The sequence below is a fragment of the Schistocerca americana genome, chromosome 8 (genome assembly GCF_021461395.2).
Source record: "Schistocerca americana isolate TAMUIC-IGC-003095 chromosome 8, iqSchAmer2.1, whole genome shotgun sequence".
NCBI classification, from domain to species: domain Eukaryota; kingdom Metazoa; phylum Arthropoda; class Insecta; order Orthoptera; family Acrididae; genus Schistocerca; species Schistocerca americana.
In genome coordinates this window covers 193,537,068-193,561,854 of record NC_060126.1, presented here as the reverse complement: position 1 = coordinate 193,561,854, position 24,787 = coordinate 193,537,068, and the positions used below count along the sequence as shown (strand labels likewise).

Here is a 24,787-nt window from a genome sequence, read left to right as displayed (position 1 = left end):
TTTCTCAGTTGGCAATTTTTAGCACAATACAAATTGAAACCCTGCAAAACTAACTGCAGATGAGACACGAGAGAAAGAGACAGAGAGAGAGAGAGAGAGAGAGAGAGAGAGAGAGAGAGAGAGAGAAGAGAGAATCACCCTGAATAGTGAATAGACTGAATGGTCCTCCTCCTCCTCCTCCTTTGTACTTCAAGTGTAGATGGTTGGTTATTTTATTTTTAATTTTAGCTTTGAATAAGAAAATTTCATTTTCATGAAAGATACACACAACTAACTCCAAAAAATTTGACACCTAACTGTTTACAACCAATTACACGGCACTGGTAAAGCCAAAATTTAAATGACACTCATAAGAACAGAGTCAAAAGGTACCACAGATGCTGATGAACTGGCACCAACAGAAAAACAATAAAAGAGAAATAATGGTGAAAAGGCAAAAAAATAAGATTATATGATGTGGTAAATATAAAGGAAGGAACAATGAAAGAAGAAGGTTCAGATTACATGTCACAGTGGAGCAGCACTTGCTTATGAATGGCTAAAAGATTTTCAAGCTCTGGCCTAAAGTACCAAAAATGCTTCTTTATGTCTGGATAAGTGTTATGTTATCCAACAAACTACTGTAACAAAATTTGTCAGTTTTGTTACACTACACATGTCTACATTTTTCATTCTCTTTTCACATGACCCTCTTCGATGAAAATCTTCCTAATGCACAGGTCCCTCAATTGGTATCAGATATTTTAATCTTGTGGATTAACGAATACTTAAAATGAAGGGAAGCATGCAACTCTGACATCTGCAAGAGTTATGTCAATAATTTTGATGTGACTAGTAAGTGGTTTCTTTGGTTTCTAAAGCCTTGCCTGCTTACACTACTGAAATTCACTAGATTAGCATATTCGAAAAAATATGATGGTCGCAATAAGTTTTTAAATCAGCATTACATATTTGTTCCCTTCAAACAAATCCAAACTAGTATGATACAATGAAAATTAAATGAGATTAAACTTGGAAAGGAAATTCTTTTAGGCCTTGGAAAGGAAATTCTTTTAGGCTTCACAGTATTGCTGTTGGTGGCCATGACAAATCCTGGACTGAGCTGTCTAGCAACACTTTACCTCCCAACTGTGTTGGTTGGTTGGTTTGTTTGTTTAAAAGAGGGGGTGAGGGACCAAACTGCTAGGTCATCGGTCCCTCATTCCGATTAAAATAATTCCACAAGGGCAGGAGTAAAATAATCGAGACATACAAAACACAGCTGGAAGAAAGGAGAAAACCACAAGAATGACAGAAGGGCAACAAACATTAAAATGGACAAAATCAGACAAGAAACACACAGAGAGATGCAAGAAACATGTACAAGAGATCAAAGCAAGGGAGCAGATTACCATGTCTGCCTGACCATGAGAATAATGAGGAGAAGCCAGTCACTCTGCAATACATTAAAACCTCCACCCTAAAAGCACTAGGGTGGAGGATACAGATGAACAAAGGATCAAATTATAAAACCCATCCTCATGCATAAAATGTAAGACTAAACCTGCTGTTGAGGCATCGTCGCCCAACACCGAAGGTAGGGTGCTGGGAAAGTTAAAAGTCCACCGCAGAGCGGCTAAAAGTGGGCAGTCCAGCAAGAGGTGGACGACCGTCATTTGTGAGCCACAGCAACACCGAGTTGGGTTTTCGTGACAGAGGAGGTAACCATGCATTAGCCACATATGGTCAATGTGGAGCCAGCAGAGGGCAACTGATTCCCTGCGAGAGGACTGCATGGAAAACTGCCACACATTCGTAGTCTCCTTAATGACATGCAGTTTGATGTACGTTCTGTTATGCCATCCCATCTCCCAAAGCCAAAAAGCCCTGTGGCATGAGACAACGCAGGTCAGTTTCGGAGATGTCCATCTCCAGAAGCAGTTTCCGCATAGCCTGTTTAGTCAGCCTGTTGGAAACTTCATTGCCTGGGATTCCAACGTGTCCTGGGGTCCACAAAAACACCACTGAATGATGGGACCGTTCCAGCGCATGATGGACTTCTGAATGGATGCTACCAAAGGATGGTGAGGGTAGCACTGGTTGATAGCTTGTAGGCTGCTCAAGAAGTCAGTACACAGGAGAAATGAGTCACCAGGGCATGAGCCGATGTGCTCAAGAGTACAACATATGGCCGCCAGCTCTGCAGTGAAAACATTGCAGCCATCTGTCAAAGAGTTCTGTTCAATATGTCCTCCATGAACATACGCAAAGCCTATGCGACCATCAGCCATTGAGCTGTCAGTGTAATCCACTTCATGGCTCTGGTACATGTCGGGAATCGAGAGGAAGTGATAGCGGAGAGCCGCAGGGTTAATGAAGTCCTTAGGGCCATGCGAAAGGTCCAGAAGAATTTGCAGCCTAGGTGTACACCATGGACGTGTACGTGCATGGCTCTCGAGGAGAGGTGGTAAAGGGAAGGACTCCAGTTCAGACAGAAGGGACTGGACGCGAACCGCAACGGTACGCCCTGACCTGGGCTGCGGTTCGGAAAGGAGACAGTAATTCGGATGCACAAGAGAACTACTAATGAGTGCAATGTAACTCGCGAGCAGTTGTGCACGCCTAACCTTCAATGGAAGGACTCTGGCTTCCACCATGATGCTGGTCACCAGACTCATCCTAAAAGCTCCTGAATATGAAGGGAACTAGGGGAGGCACCGGCTTGGACACGTAAAGTACGGAGGAACAGTTCCATTTGGGTGAAAATCGGGAGTGGGCCCCAGAGACCCCACTCATACAATGTGACAGGGATATGATGTCCCCAGGTCATGTCATATGCTTTACGTAAGACAAAAAAGACAGCAACCAGATGTTGGCATCTGGAAAAGGCTGATTGGATGGCAGACTTGAGGGACACAAGATTATCAGTGATAGAGCGATCCTGGTGGAAGCCGACCTGACATGTAGCCAGTAGGCCACGTGACTCCAGGACCCAACCCAACTGATGATACATCATACGTTCCAGCAGATTACAAAGCTACAAGGCTGATGGGCTGGTAGCTGTCCACATTAAGCGGGTTATGACTGGGTCTGAGCACCAGAATGATGGTGCTCTCCCACCATTGCAATAGAAAGATGCCATCGCACAAGATCCTGTTGAAGACCACGAGGAGATGTCGCTTGTAGTCAGACCACACAGGTTGTCATGTGCTCTCCAGTGGATAGATGGGAGGCCAGGACTGCAAACCGAGAGATCAATGGCCAAATATGTGCCATGTGCCACGCTGAAATGTGTGGGGCCACCTGTGTTTGAGAAGCAGAGGTCAAGTTGAGACAGTAAATTTTCAACATCCTCGTTTACGCACGTTAAAATCTGCCAAAAGGTTTAGGGAGTTGCTCAATCAGTGCAACCAATGTGTTCAGGGATACTGCACCATCTGGAGGAAGATATACATTGTAGACAGTTATTTCCTGCGTTGTCCTTGTCCTGACAGCCACAGTTTCAAGAGGGGTTTCAATGGGCACAGGTTCACTGCATACTGAGTTCAGGACATAGATGCAAACTCCACCTGACACTCTATTATAGTCACTACGGTTCCTGTAATATCCCTTATAGCCGCGGAGGGCAGGGGTCCGCATTGCCGGGAACCAGGTTTCCTGGAGGTCAATGCAGAAAGCAGGTATAAAGCTTAACAATTGCCGTAGCTCAGCCAGGTGGTGGAAAAACACCCGCAATTCCACTGGAGGATGACGTTATCGTGAGGCTAGGAAGGCATTAAGCATACAAGAAGGCAGATTATGCCTCAGGTTGAGCCACTGGCAGGTGTCCGCAGTGGCATTAGTGGAGACCTTGGGAAAGAGGGCCCCACGAGACCCCTTCTGCACGAGAGGAGGCTGCTGCTTCTCCAGCAGGGGAGAGGGAACCGATGTCACTTGTGTTTGAGGGGGGGGGGGGGGGCGGCCTTGCACCTGAAGTAGGTGCTTTGGGAGCAGCGGAGGAAAATTTGCCCCCTTCCACCAAGGGGGTGGATGTATTCTGGTGGCCCAGAGGGCCCACTGTTCTTGGCACAGAGTGAGTAGCCACTGGGACTTGGGACGGCGATAGTAATGTAGCTGCAGCATATGTCGACAACAACCGAATAGTGTGTAATCTTTTGAAAGTATGTTTAGCCTCTGTGTAAGTCAACCGGTCCAGGGTCTTTTACTCCATGATTTTCCACTCCTTTTGGAGTACTGGGCAGTCTGGCGAGCAGGGAGAGTGGTGCTCTCCACAGCTGATGCAATTGGGAGGTGGCGCACAGAGTATCTGGGTGCAGTAGACGTCTGCAGTCCTGACATGTGGTGCTGGAAGTGCAGTGGGAAGACGTGGCCGAACTTCCAGCACTTAAAGCACCGCATAGAGGGAGGGACGTATGGTTTAACGTCACAGTGGTAAACCATCACCTTGACCTTTTCAGGCAATGAATCACCCTCAAAGCCCAAGATGAAGGCACTGGTAGCAACCCTGTTGTCTTTGGGTCCCCCGTAAATGTGCCGGATGAAATGAACACCCCACCATTCTAAATTGGCACAGAGCTCGTCGTCAGACTGCAATGATAAATTATTTCCTGGACCGGCCTTTATGGAGAGTGATGGAAACAGGAATATCACCCAGCTTCTCACAGGTGAGTAACACTCAGGATTGGGCTGGGGATGCTGTCTGAATCAAGACTGCACCATTTCGCATCTTGGACAACGCTGTCACTTCTCCAAACTTATCCTCAAGGTGTTCAACAAAAAATGGAGGCTTTGTAGGTAGAAAAGAGTCCCCATCAGTTCTACAGATTAAAAACTGAGGCGAATATGGCTCTCACCATTCTGTAGCCCTACGTTCCTTCCATGGTGTAACAAGGGAGGGAAACGATTTAGGGTCATACCTGTTGGCATTGTAATCTATCTTGCTCTTCTTAGAGATTACTGGTGCCGTACAGTCACCAGCAAGAGATGCCATAGTCTGCTTCATTGCGGGTCATCTGCGCTGATGCCACCCACTCCGATCAGGGGCTCTCCCCACGGGCGCCGCCCAGCCACAGCAAAGGCCAACTGGCATGATGGCTGTTGCCAGGAGTCCCAACACCCCAGGAAGACAGGCATCTCCTTGGCATACATGGGGAGTTTACAGCTCAGGCATCAGCAGTGCGACCCCTGTGTTGTCAGTGGGCTACCACCAAATGGATACATGATGGCCCCACCACAACGGACAATATTGGATTATACTGTGGCATATACTGCACCTTCCAGCGTAGGTATCAGTTGTTTTATGTTATGATCATGTTATTTTTACTTAGTTTTATTTGTGTTACCTCAGTAAAATTGTAACAACATTGCGGAGATGCTGAGTTGCAGGTAGGCACAACAAAAAGAATCTTGGAATTCACTGCAGTAGTGTGTGTGTGAGTTGCGTTTGTGTGAGTGTGTGCGCATGTGTGTATGTCTGTCTATTGTTGACGAAGACCTTAACAGCCAAAAGCTACAATTGAGAGTCTTTTTGTTGTGCCTATCTGCGACCCAGCATCTGCCCCGTATGGTGAGCAGCAACTTTCCTTCTCATAATATTGTTACATTCCATCCTGGACTTTCCTCAGTAAAATTGTTTTTGACAGCTTTGACAACTCCAGAAATGCTATATGTTTACAATGGAAATTACATTTTGTGGAAAGTCAGTAAGTTTATTTTCAGAGATAGATTATTTGGGTTTTACGCAAAAAAATTCTATTGGTTTGTGTCATGATAATTTACTCTCTTTTCTTTTATAGTGCCAATTAAATTTTCCACTTATTCTTTGTGTTTAAAATCTGTTTTTGATTAAGTTTGTCTTCTGGATATTTTGGGGAAATGGAAATTTATGATCATACAGACAAAATTATGAGCAAACAGATTTTAAATATCAAAAATACCAGGAAAATTTTATTAATATCATAAAAAAATGTAAATTAGCACAACGAACACAAATCAATAGAATATTATTTACATAATACCAAGAAATACCTTCTCTGATAATCAAATGTACTCACCAAATTTCCGCAAAACACTATTTCACTGTAAACATATAGCATCACTGGACCTTTTGCGGTCAAAACGCTGTCAAAATTAATTATACTAAAATTATACAAAAGTATATAAAAACAACATCATCAAACATAAAAGAAAGGTAACCGATACTTCTGCTCCAAGATGCAAGATTGATCATGACATACCAGCCAAGATGTAAGCATAATGTACCATACACGGACAAAGAATCTAACACAGACATTAGGAACAATATTATATGTATTGTACCATCTTACAAGTACACCAGATAATATAAAACACCGAAACAAGTTCACCATGGAAATATGTAATACCTAAAAGTAAATAAATCAATAGTGCAGCAGAAACCTGCAACAAAAATAAAATATTTTAGTCAAAGAATTCGTGGAGACCACATGCACTGCTAAAATTCGACCTTACTAATCATCATGTTTTTGGACTGACATAACTCACTTAAAAGACCCCATTCCCATCTTTGTAAAGACCATGTTATCTTTTCTGGAAACTATACATTTCAAAAGTTATCCCGATTAAAACTTTTATCATCATAAGTATTCCAGAGTTTTTCAATTTGACAGGGTAATCCTTTCAAAAATTCATTGTCATAGTATTGTAGCCCAAATTTTGCTGATTCAAGAAACGAGGAAGTCTCTTCAAATAACATGTTAAGTTTATGAAATATTCCAATTAGAGAATTTTGAGTTTCTTGGTAAGCTTTGGTAAATTTTCGTATGCGCCAATACTTCCACACTATAAAATAGCACCACCATTTGTACCATTTTAAGGACATTGAGCCAATGGTTCATTAAAATAATTTCTCTGCCTACAGCATATGTATGTCTTAAGTTACTATCTAGAATGGAAGGACATTGCATTTTATGATAACTATGCTACATGCATCTAAATATGTCTCGCTGCACAAAGCCACATCTGGTTGGTGTCTGTAGTAACCAAAACCAACTGCGGGAACGCCTTGGGCTGCGGATTGGAGCCGCCAGGCGGGGAAGCCGGCAGCGGTGGAGCACGCACCACCGGGTAAACACAGGACGAGTCGCACGACAGACCAACGACAACTGACAACAAATGACCACGACCGACACAACAAGGAAGAGATAAACAACGGAGGCTTGTGGAAATCACAACACCAAACACCAACAGTAAATCCACTCGGAACCAGAGCCAGGCAAATGTCAACATGGAGCAACGACCAGAACACAGTACCGCCGAGATAGAAACGAAATCCAGAGCGAGTACCAGACTGACTGGGCTAGGGCAGAGCGGGTCCCTATACACGAAACCGGAGGGAGCGGCTATTGGCCGCTGTCTGCACGTGGTGTAGCGGTGGTGCCCTCGCTGCGCAAGAGCCGCTGCCCGGAATAGCGGCCGCGGAGGCGGAGCCGTCCATTTGTTCTGGCACGTGTTCCACTACCGCGGCGGAAAGTACTAGAATGTCCAACATTCACATTATCGTAAAAGGAAATCAGTTGGAAGTAATGTAATAATTCAACGAAAATTATTAATTGTTTCTTTCAACAGTCTCACTGTAATTTTATTTGTAAAAACAGGGGGAGTAATACATCACTGATTATAATTGTGATGGAAAACAGTAATGCACATGTGTAAATGTGAAAAATCTATTCCAACAACATTGTCTGCAAAGAGTCTTAAATCAACTTATGGAGTTTTAAGAAGAAGGAGGCTATCGATGAACACGATTGGTAGGTCAGTAAAATTACTATCCCACTTTTACAAATTGTGGAGGCAGGAACACATACAATATGCATTATGGGGCAGAAGAAAATGTGAAACAGTTGTGACAGGTAGCTGTTGCATAGTTGTTTGGTGTGATACTTGGAAAAATAAAATTACTAGACTATATTTCACTGATGGAAGCCTCAGCTGCACACTACTAGAATTGCAGGAACATATTCCACTGCACTGTTGACAAAGTATTCAGTATCAAAATGATGGCTGTCCATCACATCTTACACATCCAACAGTGCTGTCCAGAAAAGAAAGTATCCAAACAAATGGATTTATCAAGCAGAGCTCTTTGACTGAATGATTTCTACTTAAGTACATTGTCTACTGCCATCCCCCAATAACCCAAGAAAATATGTGAGAAAGTATTCTTAAAGTATGTGACATAATCATAATGGAATGTTATGATAAAATGATTTCAAAATTGTATCAAATCAGATAACTTCACTTTGAGCAGCTAATAAAATAAACAAAAAAGTAGCTCACTATTCTTAATTTACACAGTAAAACTCTTTCTGAGCTGAGAAATATCACTTAAGTTGTAAAAAGACTAGAAACTAGTTTCTACATTTAATCACACTTAAAGGTAGTCACATTATACATGTCTGGAATTGGCTGAAATCACCTGCCACTCAGTGAATACGAGGTGTGATCTAAAAGTAATTAGAATTTCTGTTTTTCTTAACGAATCTTTCCTTATTCATCAACATCAAATTTGTCCCCTTCGAAGTAATCCCACTCTTTTTCCAATCTTGAAAGCACTTCTGGAACTTACTTTTCATTACAGTGTTGAGCTTCTTCAGTGATTCTGTTTGTATCCCATCAATGGTGACAAAACTATGTCCTTTTATGGTCCTCTTTAGCCTTGGGAATAGAAAGAAGTCAAAACAGGGATATGCCTGGCAAATATGGTGGTTGAGACAACATAACAGTTTTGATTTCTGCCAAAAAATCGTGACCAAGCATTGAGGTGTGAGCAGGAACATTATCATGATGCAATTTCCACAAGTGGTTTTACCATAATTCTGCTTGTTTTCTTCACTCAAATGGTGTGTATCTTCCAGGTAGAATTCCTTATTGCTCATATGACCATAAGGCAGGAACTTGTGATGCACTACCCCACTGTAACCAAAGGAACCAGTCAGGAGAACTTTCAAGAGATCAAATTTGTCAATTTTTTTTTTTTTTTTTCGGTTTTGGGCCTTCAGGCAGTTTTCATTGGCATGACTAGGCCTTGGTTTTGATGTCATCCCACTACACCCACGTTTCGTTACCTGTTATAACTTTCTTTAGAAGTTCTGGATCATTGTTGACTTTATTCAAATATTCCTGAGCAATATCTATGTGACATCATTTTGGTCGAAATTTAACAATTTTGGAACAAACACTGCTGCTACACGTTTCATGCCCAAAATGTCTGAAAAATTTGCGCAGCATGAGAGAAAGGATACGCCCACATTGTCAGCAACCTTTCTGATGCTGATTCAGTGACTTTCCAGAACAACTCTCACTACTTCTTCCATACAGTAATCAATAATTGATGTGCTAGGGTGTTCAGAGCAGTCATCAAATTCACTGTCTTCTCGATCCTCTTTGAAACATTTACACCACTCAAAACTCTTTTCTTACTCAGTGGATTCTCCAAAAGTCACAGACAATTTTTAGAACACACTGCTGGATTTAATGCAAATTCTTTGATCCATCTTTTTTGAAAGCAAAAATTTGCCGAGCACTTGAAGACACATAAATCTTTTCGAATGTCAATAATGAACTAAATATTCAGAACAGCCAAAATGCAAACATACATCAGGAAAGTGTGAACCAAAAACATAAAAAACTGAAAATCTAATGTATAAGCCCCATGAAATTAAAAAAGTGCCATTACTTTTTAATCACATCTTGTATTTAAAAATGACACTGATCTTTCTTTTTTTAGAATATGTCATTCAAGCAATTTTCATTAGCATGACCAGTTAAGGCTTTTACAGCCAAATAATGTTTATTTGGCCCATTCCTTGTCAAATAAAACTTACCATGGTTTTTGCAGATGCACGAGTTAGGTTGGACATCCTGCAAATGGCATTTATCCACTATCCTGAGAGTTATGCAAAGAATTTTGTGTTGCTACACTCTGATTAAAATTATTTTGTGACTGAAGTTTCAGTGAGTTGAGTGGAAGGTGCCAGCCACCATCCAATTGTAGTTTTTCCTTGAGTGCCATATGCTCACTGTGTTGCCTGTTTTGCATATTACAAGCAGTGCCCTGTGAGGCATGGCTGGCTGCATGCCAGCAACACTGCACCTCTCCACTGCAAACTGTCAGTCACAAAGTTTAATTGGAGTAAATGAACACAACTAATCTCATATATCAACTAACTCTTACAGCAGCACTGAACATTCTATTCCCAAATACACTTGAAACATTACAGTACAAACTTCTTTCTTCCCTTTTCTTCTCTTTTACTACCGCATTTAGCTTTTACCATACAGCTGGCTATCCATCACATTAGTATTTTTTATATATGATCTCTTCTCAGTCCTCATGAACAGCTTTTTTCCTTTTCTTTATAATTTGCTTTCACTTTTTAGTATGTCTCTTCCAGTCTCCTTTTCCAATAAATTCCTAGATATGCAGTGTTTGGGTGCGTTTGTGTTTGTGTGTTTGTGTGTGTGTGTGTGTGTGTTTAAGAGATATCAGTTCTTAGCCTCATTACAGCAAATAGTGTGTCTGTTGTTAATACACACACTAGCCACACAGTTCACATCTCCTTATATTTAATAATGTTACAATCTTCATAAATCACACAATCAAATGAAGTGTGAGACTATAAGAGAAATTAAATAGAAAGACATACATAAGCATTGTGCGCAGCTTGATAAAGTCACAATGGTCTGGATTCTCCACTTCCACCACCCCCCAAGGATAGAGACGGCCTCGCACCTTTCGTCCTCTCACCTCCAGAAGTGTATTTGCACCACATACAGCAAAAGGAACTGCTTCTTTCAACTGCCGGACCTGACAGAAAATAATATATATTAGTTATCATTATAAAATATTTATCAATGTTAGCACTGATCGAGGACAAGTATTCAAATTAAAAAAATTCTAACTGTCAAAAGATGAGTTCTGTAGGTCAGCATACACATGTGACATTTTCATAAACATAATTTAATAACTCTGGCACTGTTTTGCAAATTGCAGCTAGTGAATGAAAAAAAAAAAAATCAAAATTTACAGCAATATCAAAAACAGTGAATAAGTATTACACATGCTTGGCAAGGGCACTAGACTATCTAAGAAGTGGCCCAAGACTTGTATTAACAGTAAGCTTTTCCTGAGAAAGAAATGTGTAAAATCCTGGAATATTGTGGTCAATCCATGTGGTGAGTCTCTGAAGTTAATCTATTAACTCAACTCAATTAGGATGTTCATCAAGAGAAAGTCTGGACCAACTGCACTTTTGAAAAGACACATGTGGTTGCAGTAACCCATACCTGTACTTATTATCATTAACAATACTCCTCCAGTTACTAATTGCTATATGGTATCCACCACAATGTCTTTTCTTTACAAATTCATGTGTGACTAGAATCCTACAACAACCAGAACCAGAATTCATCAGTAAAAAGCACTATGCATTCTAGATGACATAATAAACAGGTGGTTTGTGTCTGCACCACCATCCCCCCCCCCTCCCCCCCCCCCCCCCACACACACACACACACTGAACAGGCGTGTGTCTGCACCATCATCTCACCCTCCTTCCCAACACATGGGTGGAGGGGGAGAGGGAGAGTGAGGGGGAAAGGGAGGGGGAGAGTGAGGGGAAGAGGGAGAGATGTCTGACATACAAACCAACTGATCTTGGCGTCAAACACTTAATTTGTCAGAAACTGTGACTGAAAACTTTGAACACAGAAGTCTTCAATCATCAATGTATTCTGCCATGCATTTACAACCAGTTACTGTCCTTTATAGTGACGACTTTACACTAGTAGTCAGAAAACTGTGGCTCATAAACCACATATGCGTCTTTCTCCAGTTGAGAGTGGTTGCTACAAAATATCAAATGCTAGAAACCACACTCAGTGATAAAGCTCTTAATGACTGCAAAATTACAGAACTTTTTTTGTTGAAATGGAGAGTGAGCACACAAGAACAGAAATTAAAGCATTTCTTCTTGAGAAGGATGATCACTATTCAGAACTACTGAACCATCAGTGCATCCAAAAATTTTATTTCGTGGTAGATATAATGTCTTATTTAAACTAGCAGGGAAAAGATGATAATTTGTTGATGTTAGATGAAGTTGTTTCATTGAGAACTAATTATATCATTTTGGTCTTTATTCTGAAGAAAAATTTTGATTCACTTTCAAAGCCTGTTTAAATACCATTACAAAAATATTCTAATACCAACATTTGCCATTCCAAAACAACACTTTTAAATATGACAATCTTTTCCCAACAGATTCCAGGAATTCAGAAATGGCAAAGTGACATCAGAAATTGCAAAAATTATTGCAATAACAAGTCAATGCATACAGTAATGGGATTTATAAATAATAATTGTTAAACAAAAAAAATATACATCAACCTCTTACTGCTACTAATACTACTACTGGAACATAATTAAATTATTCTCTCTCTAACATTGACACTGCAACTCCGAAAAGCAACAGCTAGATTCAAAAAGCAGAGAATTGTGGAGCATGGAATTTGAATGCCTTCTTGTGATATAGAAATACTGAAGAGAAACAAATGTGAACTTAGTTCAGAGCACAAGGGGACTGCTTTGAAAGACCTGGAGTAGTAGGAAATTCTGATTCTTCACACCTGGGATAGTATTCTTAATTCATATAATCAGTTGGGAAAAAAGAAGATAAAGAACAACAACAACACCAAATGGTCCCTAGCCAATTCTTTGTCACTAAACATTGAAAAAACACACTACATGCAGTTTATAACTTTTCAGAGGTTTCCCACCTGTATATGTCTAAAATATGATGATAAATAGATAAAATAAGTTGACAATGTTAAATGCTTGAGATTACAGCTCGATAATAAATTCAACAGGGAGGTGTGTACCACAGAAATGCTGAAGTGCCTAAAAAATCTATATTTGCAATCTGAATGTTGCCAGGCATTGGTGATACAAACGGATAGCATACAATGCTTACTTTCATTCTATAATGTCATATGGGGCTATTTTTTGGGGGTAATTAATCAAGCCAAGGTAAAGTTTTCTGGGCCCAAATATGTGTAAAAAGAATTATTATTTGTGGTGTGAAATCAAGAATATTCTGCAGAGGCCTGCTTATGCAACTAAAACAACCAACTACTGCTTTCCAATATATTTATTCTTTAATGAAATTTTTATTAAAATATATCTCTTTTTCAAGTCAACAGCTCAGTTCATGGAATCAACACCAGAAATAAGAATAATTTACATCTACATCCATGAGCTGCAAACCAATGTGAAATGAATAGCACATCACACTGTATCAGTTATTACAGTTTTTTCCCGTCACATCAAAATATGGATTGTGAGAAGAATGCCTGTGTGTGCCGCAATTAATCTAATCTTGAGGTGCTGGCAGAAGTGAAGCTGTGAGAGCGAGTTGTGAGTCTTTCTTGGGTCGATCAGTCAGCAGAGCAATTACCCGTGAAAGGTAAGGCTCAGTGTTACACAACAAATCATGAGCCACAACTCACAGAAATATCCAGAGGTGCCTCACACAGAGAGCATCCCAGAGTTCCCCCGAGAGCTGCAACACCAAGAACAATCATTTCTTGGCTTTTACACGATCAATGTATAGTATCTTTTTTCTAAATTAGGGCAAGGCTCTTTATCTCAATTTTTATAATACATTGTAAAATAAGCCACAATTTTTACATTTGCACATACACCAGCACCTTTAAACCATACAAAAAAAGACTGTCTCATTAGCCTTACACACCTCCCAAATCCTTATAACTGCAATGCATCAGACGAATCACACGATGCCGTGTTATTATACGAGGAGAAGGCATTTCTGTGGTATGTTTACAAGTCTGTTCAAAATATATCAATTACTACACAGAGTCAATTAGGTGCTCAACCTGTTCTTCGCAGGCCGTCTGTTTTTGTTGGAGGACTTTTGAACCTTACGTTTACAAAGAAGAATACTGCCTATCATGGTTGGGGTGGACAATAGCCACAATTGTATGTTATGGTAGCGTTAAAAACAAGCTTGGCCTTGAATCTTTCAATGCCCATGACATTATTGCTTATCAGACATTTCAGATATCAGAAGTTTTTAATAGGGACATCGAAACATCATATCTCAGTTTAAGTATGCCTTTAGTTACAAGGACTTGGAATGTACTTAAGGCTATTGCGACCGAGTCTGTTTTTGTATGGTTTAAAGACTCTGTTGTACAGAGTGCCAATTACTGAACTATACGAAATAAAACCGTCATAACTTCTGAATGGTTTGCGTTAGGAAGTTCAAATTACGCAGTTGACTGTGCATGATGGGAATTAGTATGTGCTGTTTGGTTTAGTGACAAAGCCCACTTTCATTTGGATGCATCGATCGATAAGCAAAATTGGTGCACTTGGGGAACTGAGAATTTGCATTTCACGATTGAGAAGTCTATTCACCCTCAACAGGTGACTGTGTGGTGTCCAATGTCCAGTCACAGAATAATCGGTGCGATATTCCTCGATAGCATGATGACTACCGAACGGTACGTGGAGGTTTTGGAAGATGATTTCATCCCCATTACCCAAAGTGACCCTGATTTTGAAAAGATGTGGTTCATTCAAGACAGAGCTCGACCTCATCAAAGCAGGGAAGGAGCACTTTGGGGACCACAGTCTGGCTTTGGGGCACCTAGAGGCCACTGGCACGGCCCTCAATTGGCAGCCATATTCTCCAGATCTGAACACATGCGATTCCTTTTTGTGGGGCTATATTAAAGACAAGGTCTACAGCAATAACCTCAAAACCATTGCTGACCCATTCAGGACATCATCAACAGCACGGATGTTCCAAAACTTTAAAGGGTCATGCACAATTGTGCTATTTGTCTACACCACATCATCATCGATGATAGCAGGCATATCAAAAATGTCATAACCAAGATCCGAATATCTGTAGTAACATTTACACGTTGAATAAAGTGTGCGCACACCATAGTCTGTAACTAATTTACTTTTTTTCTTATAGTTCAGTAATTGTCATCCTTATGTGCAAATGAAAAAATTGTAGCTGATTTTACAATGTATTATAAGGAACTTTCAGTCGGTCAGCAATAGTGCGCGCAGTGCCTAGTAAAACCAGGGGCACCGCAGATACACAAGGGTTACTACATCCAGTATGCCTCAGAGTTGCGCAACAAATCATAAGCCAAGACTTGCAGAGATGATTTACTGCACAACGTTGAGCCGTCTGCATGCAGGGACCCCCACGCACCTACCATGCCTCTAGTTGTTGTAACATTAACAATAAGCTTGGTCTTGAATCTTTGAATGCCCATGACATTAGTGCTTATTGGACATTTAGGCATCAGAAGATTTTTAATACGGACATTGGAACACCGTATTTCGGTTCAAGTATGCCTTTAGTTATAAGGACACAGAATGTATCTAAGACTAATGAGACCGAGTCTATTTTCGTATGGTTTAAAAGTGCTGGTCCAGCACACTGTTTTAATCTGGTAGGATGTTTCAAATACTGCATCAAACTGACTCCCTTGATTCGTAGCTTTCTGTATGTCGTGTGAGAAAGGAGGAAGTGGGGTTTCACATAGTCAATGGTTACAAATCCATGCTGGATGGCACGGAGGATGTCATTCTCTAAAAGATATCTCATTATGTTTGAGCTCTAAATACATTCTAAGATTCTACAACAAATGAATGTCAGGGATACTGGACGGTACTTCTGTGGATCACTTCTGTAATCCTTCTTGTAGACAGGTGTGATCTATGCTTTCTTCCAACTACTGGACATTATTTTTTATTCAAGGGATCTACAACAGATTATAGTTAACAGATGATGATGATGACTGGTTTTTGAGGCACTCAAGTGCGCGGTTATCAGCACCCGTACAAATTTCCAATCTTTGCTCAGTCCAATCTCGCCACTTTCATGAATGATGATGAAATGATGAGGACAACGCAAACACCCAGTCCCCGAGGAGAAAATCGACAACCTAACTAGGAATCAAACCCAGGACCCCGCGATCCAGAGGCAGCAATGCTGCCCACTAGACCACGAGCTGTAGACTATAGTTAACAGAAGGGCTAACGCAGTCACAAACTGGGTATAGAATCTGATCAAGGCTCCACTGGACCATGGGACTTAGGTCAATTTTAACAATTTCAGCTGTTTCTCACCACCACTGGCACTAATATTCATTTCGCTCATCTTTTCAGTGGCATGAAAATTAAATTGGGACAATACCAATCGATACATTTGAAAACAAGAGTAAAGCATTTTGCTTCTGCTTTGTCATCCTCAATTTCAGTTTATGTCTCATCTATGAATGACTTGACTGACTTTGGTGTTACTAACAGCCTTTACTCAAACGTGTTTTATTCGGAATGTCTCTACCTATAGTACTATGTTTTGTTTTACATCTGTATTATGAATGGATTATTTGCGGGGTGTGAAGCAAAAACTATGTTCTCTGCATCATCGAGTGACAATAACGGTGGTTGATTCATGCCAGAAATGGCGTTAATGACAGTAAAAATAAAAATCGGTGTGGATGCATCCTTTGATTGTAGACCATCCACACTGCAGATACTTTCATCAGGTCTAATAACAACTCAAAAATAAACAGAGCATTTTTTGAGACAGTTACAAATGTCACAACATATTTTCCAGTTTACTTTAAATATTATTGTACCAGAATTGTTTAAGATATGAAGGTCTGATCCCAAATAATTAATGTAATTTCTGCTGAAAGCAATTTGTAGGGGTACTCACTCTGAGGCAATATTTTGTCAGTTTTTATCCACATTTATTTCATGTACTGCATGTGCCACTTGCACATTTTCATGTAGATATTCTGATGAAAAAATTATAAATTAGTTGAAACACAGGGACTAATTACCAAAAATTATTACACTTAATATTATCCATTACAAAGAAGAAGCAGTTTTCTACAAGAACAGTGCTCAAGTGTGTGGGATCCATTCAAAATAAGACTATCTGCAGACAATGGAAGTATATAACAGGGGGCAGCATCATTGGTCACATATTTGATTGATCCACAAGAGACACTCACAGAAATGCAGAAGAACTACAGTTGGCAGGTTTCAAGTATTAGTATTAAGTGAGGAATCTAGGATTGTATGACAGCTACCTACGTATCACACTTGCAGTGATTGTGAAGAGAAGAATAATCTAATTACAGCATGCACAGAGGCATCTGAGAAGTCATTTTTCCCGCACTCCATACATGAATGGAATGGGAAGAAACTTTAAGAATAAATGGTACAATGGAAAAGTACCCTCTACCTCAAACTTCACGGAAGTTTGAAGAGTATGGATGCAGATGGAGCTGTAGAAGTAGTATGATATGTGGGAAACCGCAAAACAAGGAGCTTGCTACAGTGAATTTGAAGCAGTTGATCACGGCTCAAGTTTCAGGATGGATGGTAATGGTTACTGCTCGAAACACAAAACAGCTCGATATCCTCACCCGGCAACGATCGTAGCGAGCAGTGATGGTGCAAGTTAAATGCAGAGGTAAGACTCTGTGTACTTGTTTCATCATCAGCACGACGTCCCGGCCAGGGGCAAATATTGAGGGGGCAGCATAACGCAACCTTAAAATGATCTATCATTTTCCTCCTTTACTGATATGATGACTTTAGGATAATAGGGTGCACATGGTAGTAAAGTGTGTACATACATTGATTACGTGAATAAAAGAAACTGCTTATGGCTTCAGTAATACCTGCTCTTTGTAATCTTCATCTTCATCACTATCACAATCAGGCAGTGGATAAATTTTGATGCCGTTGCTTTCAATTTCTTCCAGTACCTGCGAAAATGAAAGTTATTAGAACTGTACGATTTGCTACAAGATCATGCGAACAAAACTTTGATAAAATACTGAGGAAAGTTTATGAAGCTATTAATATACACTGATGTCACGGAGGTCATAGGATAGTGATAAGCACATGTGCAAATGGTGGTAGTATGATGTACACAAGGTATAGAAGAGCAGTGCATCAGTGGAGTTGTCATTTGCACCCTGGTGACCCATGTGACATGGTTTCTGACATGACTACGGCCGCATGACTGGAATTAAGACTCTGAACATGGAATGGTAGATGGAGCTAGATGCATGGAACATTCCATTTAGGAAATCGTTAGGGAATTCCATGTTCTGAGATCCAGAATGTCAAGAGTCTGCCGAGAATACCGAATTCCAGGCATTGCCTCTCACCACAGACAATGCAGTGGCCAATGCTCTTCACTTAATGACCGAGAGCAGCAGCATTTTCATAGAGTTGTCAGTGCTAACAGAGAAGCAACATTGTGTGAAATAAGCAGAGAAATCAATGTGGGATATATGACACATGCATGCATTAGGACAGTGCAGAAAAATTTGGTGTTACGGGATACCATAGCAGACAACCGACACTAGTGCCGACAGTGCCAACAGCACGACATCACCTGCAGCGCCTGTCCTGGGCTCATAAGCATATCGGTTGCACCTAGATGACTGGAAAACCAGGGTCTTGTCAGATGAGCCCCAATCTCAGTTGGTAAGAGCTGATGGTAGGGTTCAAGTGTGACGCAGATCCCATGAAGCCACGGACCCAAGTTGCCAACGAAGCACTGTGAAAGCTGGTGGTGGCTCCATAATGGTGTGGGCTGGTTACATGGAATACACTAGGTCCTCTGATCCAAATGAACCAATCACTGGATGGAAATGGTTACGTTTGGCTCTTTGGAGACCATCTGCAGCCATTCATGGACTTTATGCTCCCAAACAATGAAGTAATGTCACTGAGCCACAATTTTAGGGAATAGTTTGGCCACCCAGACTAGCCAACATGTAACCCATCTAACATTTATGGGACATAATCAAAAGGTCAATTTGGGAATAAATCCTGCACCAGCAACACTTTCGTAATTATGGATGGCTACAGAGGCAGTATGGCTCAATATTTCTGGAGGGGACTTCCAATGACTTAGTGAGTCCATGCCATGTCGAGCTGCTGCACTACAGAGGGAAAAAGGAGGTCTGACAATATTAGGAGGTATCCCATAACTTTTAATACCTCAGTGTAGATCATATAATGTAGGAAAAGATAGACTGCTACTTGCTGTAAAGAAGACACGTTAAGTTGCAGACAGGCACAATTAAAAGACATGTACATAAAGCTTGTGACCACAGCTTTCACCACTAAAATAGACACACACACCATTCACACACATGTGCAGGCACAGAAGACACACACATGACCACCAGGAAAGCTTATGGCAGCAAAGGAAAGGATAAGGGCTGAAGAACAAAATTAATGTAGTTTTAGGGTGACAGCACTGTGACATGGAGATATAATTGAAGGGATGGTTTCCACCTGTGTAATTTAGAGAGATAGTGCTGAATACAAGAGAAGCGTGGAACCCAAAATGGCACAGCAAATGAATTTGTTGGTTGTGAGACGTTCAGTAGTATCCGAAATTGGTGTGAGGGAATCAATTCTTCAAAAATTTTCCTGTATTACTATGAACTTTCAATTTACTACTCTCTTCTTTTGTGATTATTTTCTTAACTTTTACATACAATCTTCACATTCCACATTGAATTTAATATTCCTCAACATATAAGTATCTTTTCTTGTTTAACTATGCAAGTCTAAACATGACAGTTTGGTGCCATAAAAAGGACACTTGCCACAATACAATGGCAGAGCATTACAACGTGGCACCCACTGAGCGCCACTGCCCATCAATCAGTCTGTGCCTGTCTAATTACCTAAATCCAGAACACTTTGCCACTTGACATACACAACATCTGCAGCAGCAACACCACAACAAACCTGCTTTGACATGTGTAAACTTTGGCCATCTAGGCATGCAGGCCACTGAATAGTCAAGTCATCACATTGGCGTCCATCACAGTGTCCGGTTATGAGATGTCGCTACTGTGCTACTATTGCACTGGCATCCTGGCATGACCACCTGCCAGGAGGTCCAACCCCAGCACTGAGACACAGGGTGTCTGCTAACATCAGATGCCACCAACCTGTACCGCATTTGGCCTGACCGTATCAGTCTGCTGTATCAGCTCCTGATGCTGTTCAGCCACCAGCCGAAATTGCTTATCACACAAAGTCATGCCACACATGGTCGGTGCTGGGTGTAGGTGCTGCAAGCATCTTCACAATAACGATTCAACAACTAGGTCTGTGATTCGATGGCTGCTGTGCAGTGGCCATCAGATGCGGGCTTGAGCTACTAATATAAATTGTTTGAAAGTAATAAAGGGCTTCTACCGCCATTAAGTGGCTTTTTACTCACCCTCACCCCGTCCCACCATTCTCCACCAGAGCACCTCCACACCCCCTACACTTAACAGTCACTAACAATAATACTTCCACTCAAACATTTGTTTAACCTCTTCAATTAAATTATTTATTAACAAAGTATACTGTAGATGTGCTCATTCTGAGTCTTCTTCAACGACTGCCAACTTTTTATCACAAGAACACATAACATTCATTAAGAACAATGCTTCAGGACATCTTTCAAAGAAACTTTTTAAGTTTTGTATGTTACTTGATAATTTCAGAGGCTCCCATCTAGTCCACACACAATGACTAGCAGACACACCACATCACTTTCTGTTCATGATACTTGTGCGTTTACCATGCACAATACACAATTGCACCACACTGGTGGGTGAGTGTGGGGGGCAGCGTCTGAAAATTATGAATATATCAGCATCAGCTGGTTGAGCTGACGCTAAATGTTTACACTCTTAGATTGGGTTCTCTTTTCTATAGTTAGCCTGGTTGCAATACATTCAAGCAGACCACTGCAGAACAGCTATAAATAATGTGATTGCTTTCACATGTCTCTACCTTTAATTGGACAGGAAATGTATGTGAGTGGACTGCAGTATGAGATACCAGGTTGGTGTACATTAGATGTATTACACCTTGGTCATTCGCAGTGCAAACATTTTTAAACTACCTACGAATTTCTCACTTCCCACCAGGCTTCACTTTCTATCCCAAAATTCCTATCCATAGAAACTAAAATCCTATCTATGGAATGAGTAGCTATTCATGATCTTAAAACCAATCCTGACCTCATTATTATTCTGTACCATCATGGTCATGATGTAAGGTGACATGTGGCTGAAAGTGTCTAGCAGCCATTCGACATTCGCACTTACAAAACACACTATTAAAAACATATTGCTGAAGTCCATTATCTCCAAAAAACTACACATCCATCTGAAAAATGTGACACAAATTGAATGGCAATACTGACAATACCCACCTGTCCAAAACATTCAACTTTTCAGAAGATAGAAAAAGCATTCCATGTCTTAAAATTATGCTGAAATTCTGGTTTTCTTCCCATTTTTTGTTAAAATGAACGTAGAGGGAAGAGTCTCAATGCACGCTGGATGATCACGATATGTTTTCTTGACATTATGTTAAATTGCATGTAGTGAACATATGGGCTTTCTCAATATTATGTAATCCCACACAAGTTTCATTCTTTGCCCATGTTTGCCAACTGAATGTGACAGTGTACAAGCACTGGATGACCTCTTCTCTTGGTAGGAATGGTAAAGTCGCCTTAGGCCATCCATTTTCTTGTCATTTATAGATACACATTGATTATTCTCTCTGTTTTAAAACAGTACCGACAACATAAAAGTTTGGGACATCCCATATCTTTTGTGCCTGCAGGGATTTCTCTTTGATTTAGATGATACAGTGGTTGCATAACAACACAGAATATATTACAACATAAGGATTTTTCTATTCCTTATTAAACTCCTTTTGCCTTTTCTCAAGCTGTCAACTCCAGTGGCTTCCTTACCGGCAGTCCCAACGTGGCTGGTTGCGATACTCCCATTAAAGGGCAATCTATCTTCACTGACCTGCACCTACGAACAACTGTTTGCAGTTTTCCTTTCACGGAGTGTTTCTTCCTATATCTTCCCTATCCATCTATGCTATATATTACTCCATCCCTTTCCACCCATACTCCCAATACTGCCCCGTAGGGAAACCTACAGTTCACAAAACTTCATGCAAATTCGATGTCATTTTGACATCACATGCTGAATCGAAGACAAAAGGAGCTGTCTATCGACTAACGATCATTTGATTCACATTTCACAACATGTGAGAATATATCACATTCAAAACAATAACATTCACCGCAAGTAGCGAGAACCGGAGGTTAAGCTGTTTCTTTACTACAGGATACTTAACCTCTAAGTTACATTGTTTATAAATGTGTAAAGTTCTGCCTTCATGTGGACTTGGTTCTGAATAAGGGAGATAAAGTGTTGACAAGAATTAACTCTTAAACTTACTGAAAAAGATGTACAAACTATTTTTCCTAATACGAAGCAGCTGAAGCCATCCAGCATTTAATCCAACTTCCTGGCAGATTAAAACTGCGTGCCGGACCGAGCCTTGAACTTGGGACCTTTGCCCTTCACGGGCAAGTGCTCTACCAACTGAGCTACCCAAGCACGACTCAAGCCCCGTCCTCACAGCTTTACTTCTGCCAGTACCTCGTCTCCTACCTTCCAAACTTTACAGAAGCTCTCCTGCGAACAGTTCACAAATCCATGCACATAACTATTTCTCCACAATGAACTAGAGAACATTCAGCCTTTTTACAGTAGTTTAAAGCTCACTGTTGATACATCATTATATAGCGTTTAATTATAACAAATCACACTAAGAACAACATATTTTAATCAATATGTAGAGTCGACAAACTGCCTAGTGGCTCTTGTCTCAGGTTCTTCGGCTGACATTCGTTTGATGATTTTACTGAAGTTCTGCCAGCATGAGTGGCTGACATTGCTGGTGGTGAACTGGAGCTGAGCTCACGGCTGCAGACTATATGTACCTGGTGTGCCAATGTCCAAGGGCTTCTCTGAGGCCATTTCCAGTTCGGTTCTCCTCTTGCTACCTCCGACAGTCATTCACTGCAGCATGGGAAGTCAGGATCCGTTTACCTTATACTTTCTTCTTTCTTGTTGAAGCTATTCTCGTGCTTTTGTATTTCTATAGCCTCTCTGAACATGCAGGTGTGACAGTGCTTCTCTACAGCCAGATCTTCCATGTTGGCTAATTTTACTACGTGGTTGGTCTCACACAGTGCATGCTCTGCCAATATTGATTTCTCCACCTGCCCCACATAATGTCAACAGAAGAACCCGAGACAGAAGCCAATAGCCAGTTTGCAACTAGTGGCCACAAAAGCCTTAACAATTTTGTAATATGTAGAGTGCCATTATCTTGAAATGGCATATTTTAATGATATGCAAGTTACGATATGCATTTATGGAAACCAATACGGTGCCTCCCGTGCACCCGTACCGAACATTAATGAAAGTTGACAGCAGTTCCTGTGGTCTTTGATAACTGTGTGGGACATCAAAATGACGTCACGTTTGCATGAAATCTTGTGAATGTACGTTGCCCTGTCACCTAGTTATTTTCCTGTTAACAATGAAAGTTTAAGACCTGTCCTATACACCCACCAACCTCTTCCAACTGCAGTCCAGTCACAGGCATTTCCCGTCTTTTCACAATTAGCTCCAAGCGCGAAAGCAGCCATGCCATGTATGAGCTTTTCTGTAACAATCATGCAACATTTCAATGTTATTGTGACAATATGTTGTCAACTGGTAAGAATGGGCACAGCCAAACAATGGCCAACAATGCAGTCAGCCTCCAAGTTACTGAACTTGGCTGCACATCAGTGACTTTAACAGATTATTCAGTACCTATACCATTTGGATACACTCTCCCTCCAAATCTTCATTCTGAACTATGTAGATGATAACTGTGCTTCTACCATTATTCAGTTGCCAAAATACCTCTGGTCTAAACCCCTGTTAGTCTCCTTTCTCTTCTTATTCCATTACCCACTTGCTTTTTGCTCCTGTTAATTTCCACTCTCCATCCATCCCCTCTTGCCACATCTACACACGGTAGTCCTCTCTCTCTCTCTCTCTCTCTCTCTCTCTCTCTCTAAGCCCCCCCCCACCCACCCCATTCCAAAATCATACTGTTACCAACACATCATCTCTCCCCTCTCTCTTGCCCCCCCCATTCCCACCGTGGCCCCAGTTGCCATAATCCTTCCGGCCTTTCCATTCCACATCCCCTCTTTCCAAGGTGTCACTGCAGGTAAGTCCACTTGGGTGCACAGTAATTAAACAGTAAAAAACTGAAGTCTTGAAACCTAGTTTTGCTGAAATTCAAAATATAGTGCATACTTCAATGCGAGATGCTTTTAATAATTCCCACAACAAAATTCTGTCTCAAAATCTGGCAGAAAACCCAAAGAGATTCTGGTTAACATAAAGCACACCAGTGCCAAGACACAATCAATACCTTCACTGTGTGATAACAACAGTGAAGTCAATGATGACAGTTATTAAACACGGTTTGTCAAAACTCTTCACAAAAGAAGATGAAGTAAATATTCCTGAATTCCAATCAAGAACAACTGGCAAGATGAGAAGCACAGAAGTAGATATCCTCGGTGTAGAAAAGCAGCTTAAATCACTTAATAGAGGCAAGGCCTCCGGTCCAGATTGTATACCAGTCAGGTTCCTCTAGAGTATGCTGATACAATAGCTCTATATTTAACAATTATATACAACTGCCTGCTCACAGAAAGATCCATACGTAAAGGCTGGAAAATTGTTCAAGTCACACCAGTACCCAAAAAGGGAAGTAGAAGTAATCCGC

At 40.8% G+C, this 24,787-nt stretch overlaps 1 protein-coding gene across 1 annotated transcript in view; it reads right to left on the bottom strand.

Annotated features, from left to right (window-relative positions):
• Positions 1–24,787, bottom strand: part of LOC124545130 (septin-1) — a 54,770-nt gene that overhangs the window by 8,762 nt on the left and 21,221 nt on the right. Inside the window, exons 6-7 of the mRNA XM_047123956.1 lie at positions 17,764–17,850; positions 10,665–10,825 (exon numbers count right to left, since the gene is read on the bottom strand). Of these exons, the coding sequence (XP_046979912.1) occupies positions 10,665–10,825; positions 17,764–17,850 (248 nt within the window). The remainder of the gene's footprint in view (positions 1–10,664; positions 10,826–17,763; positions 17,851–24,787) is intronic.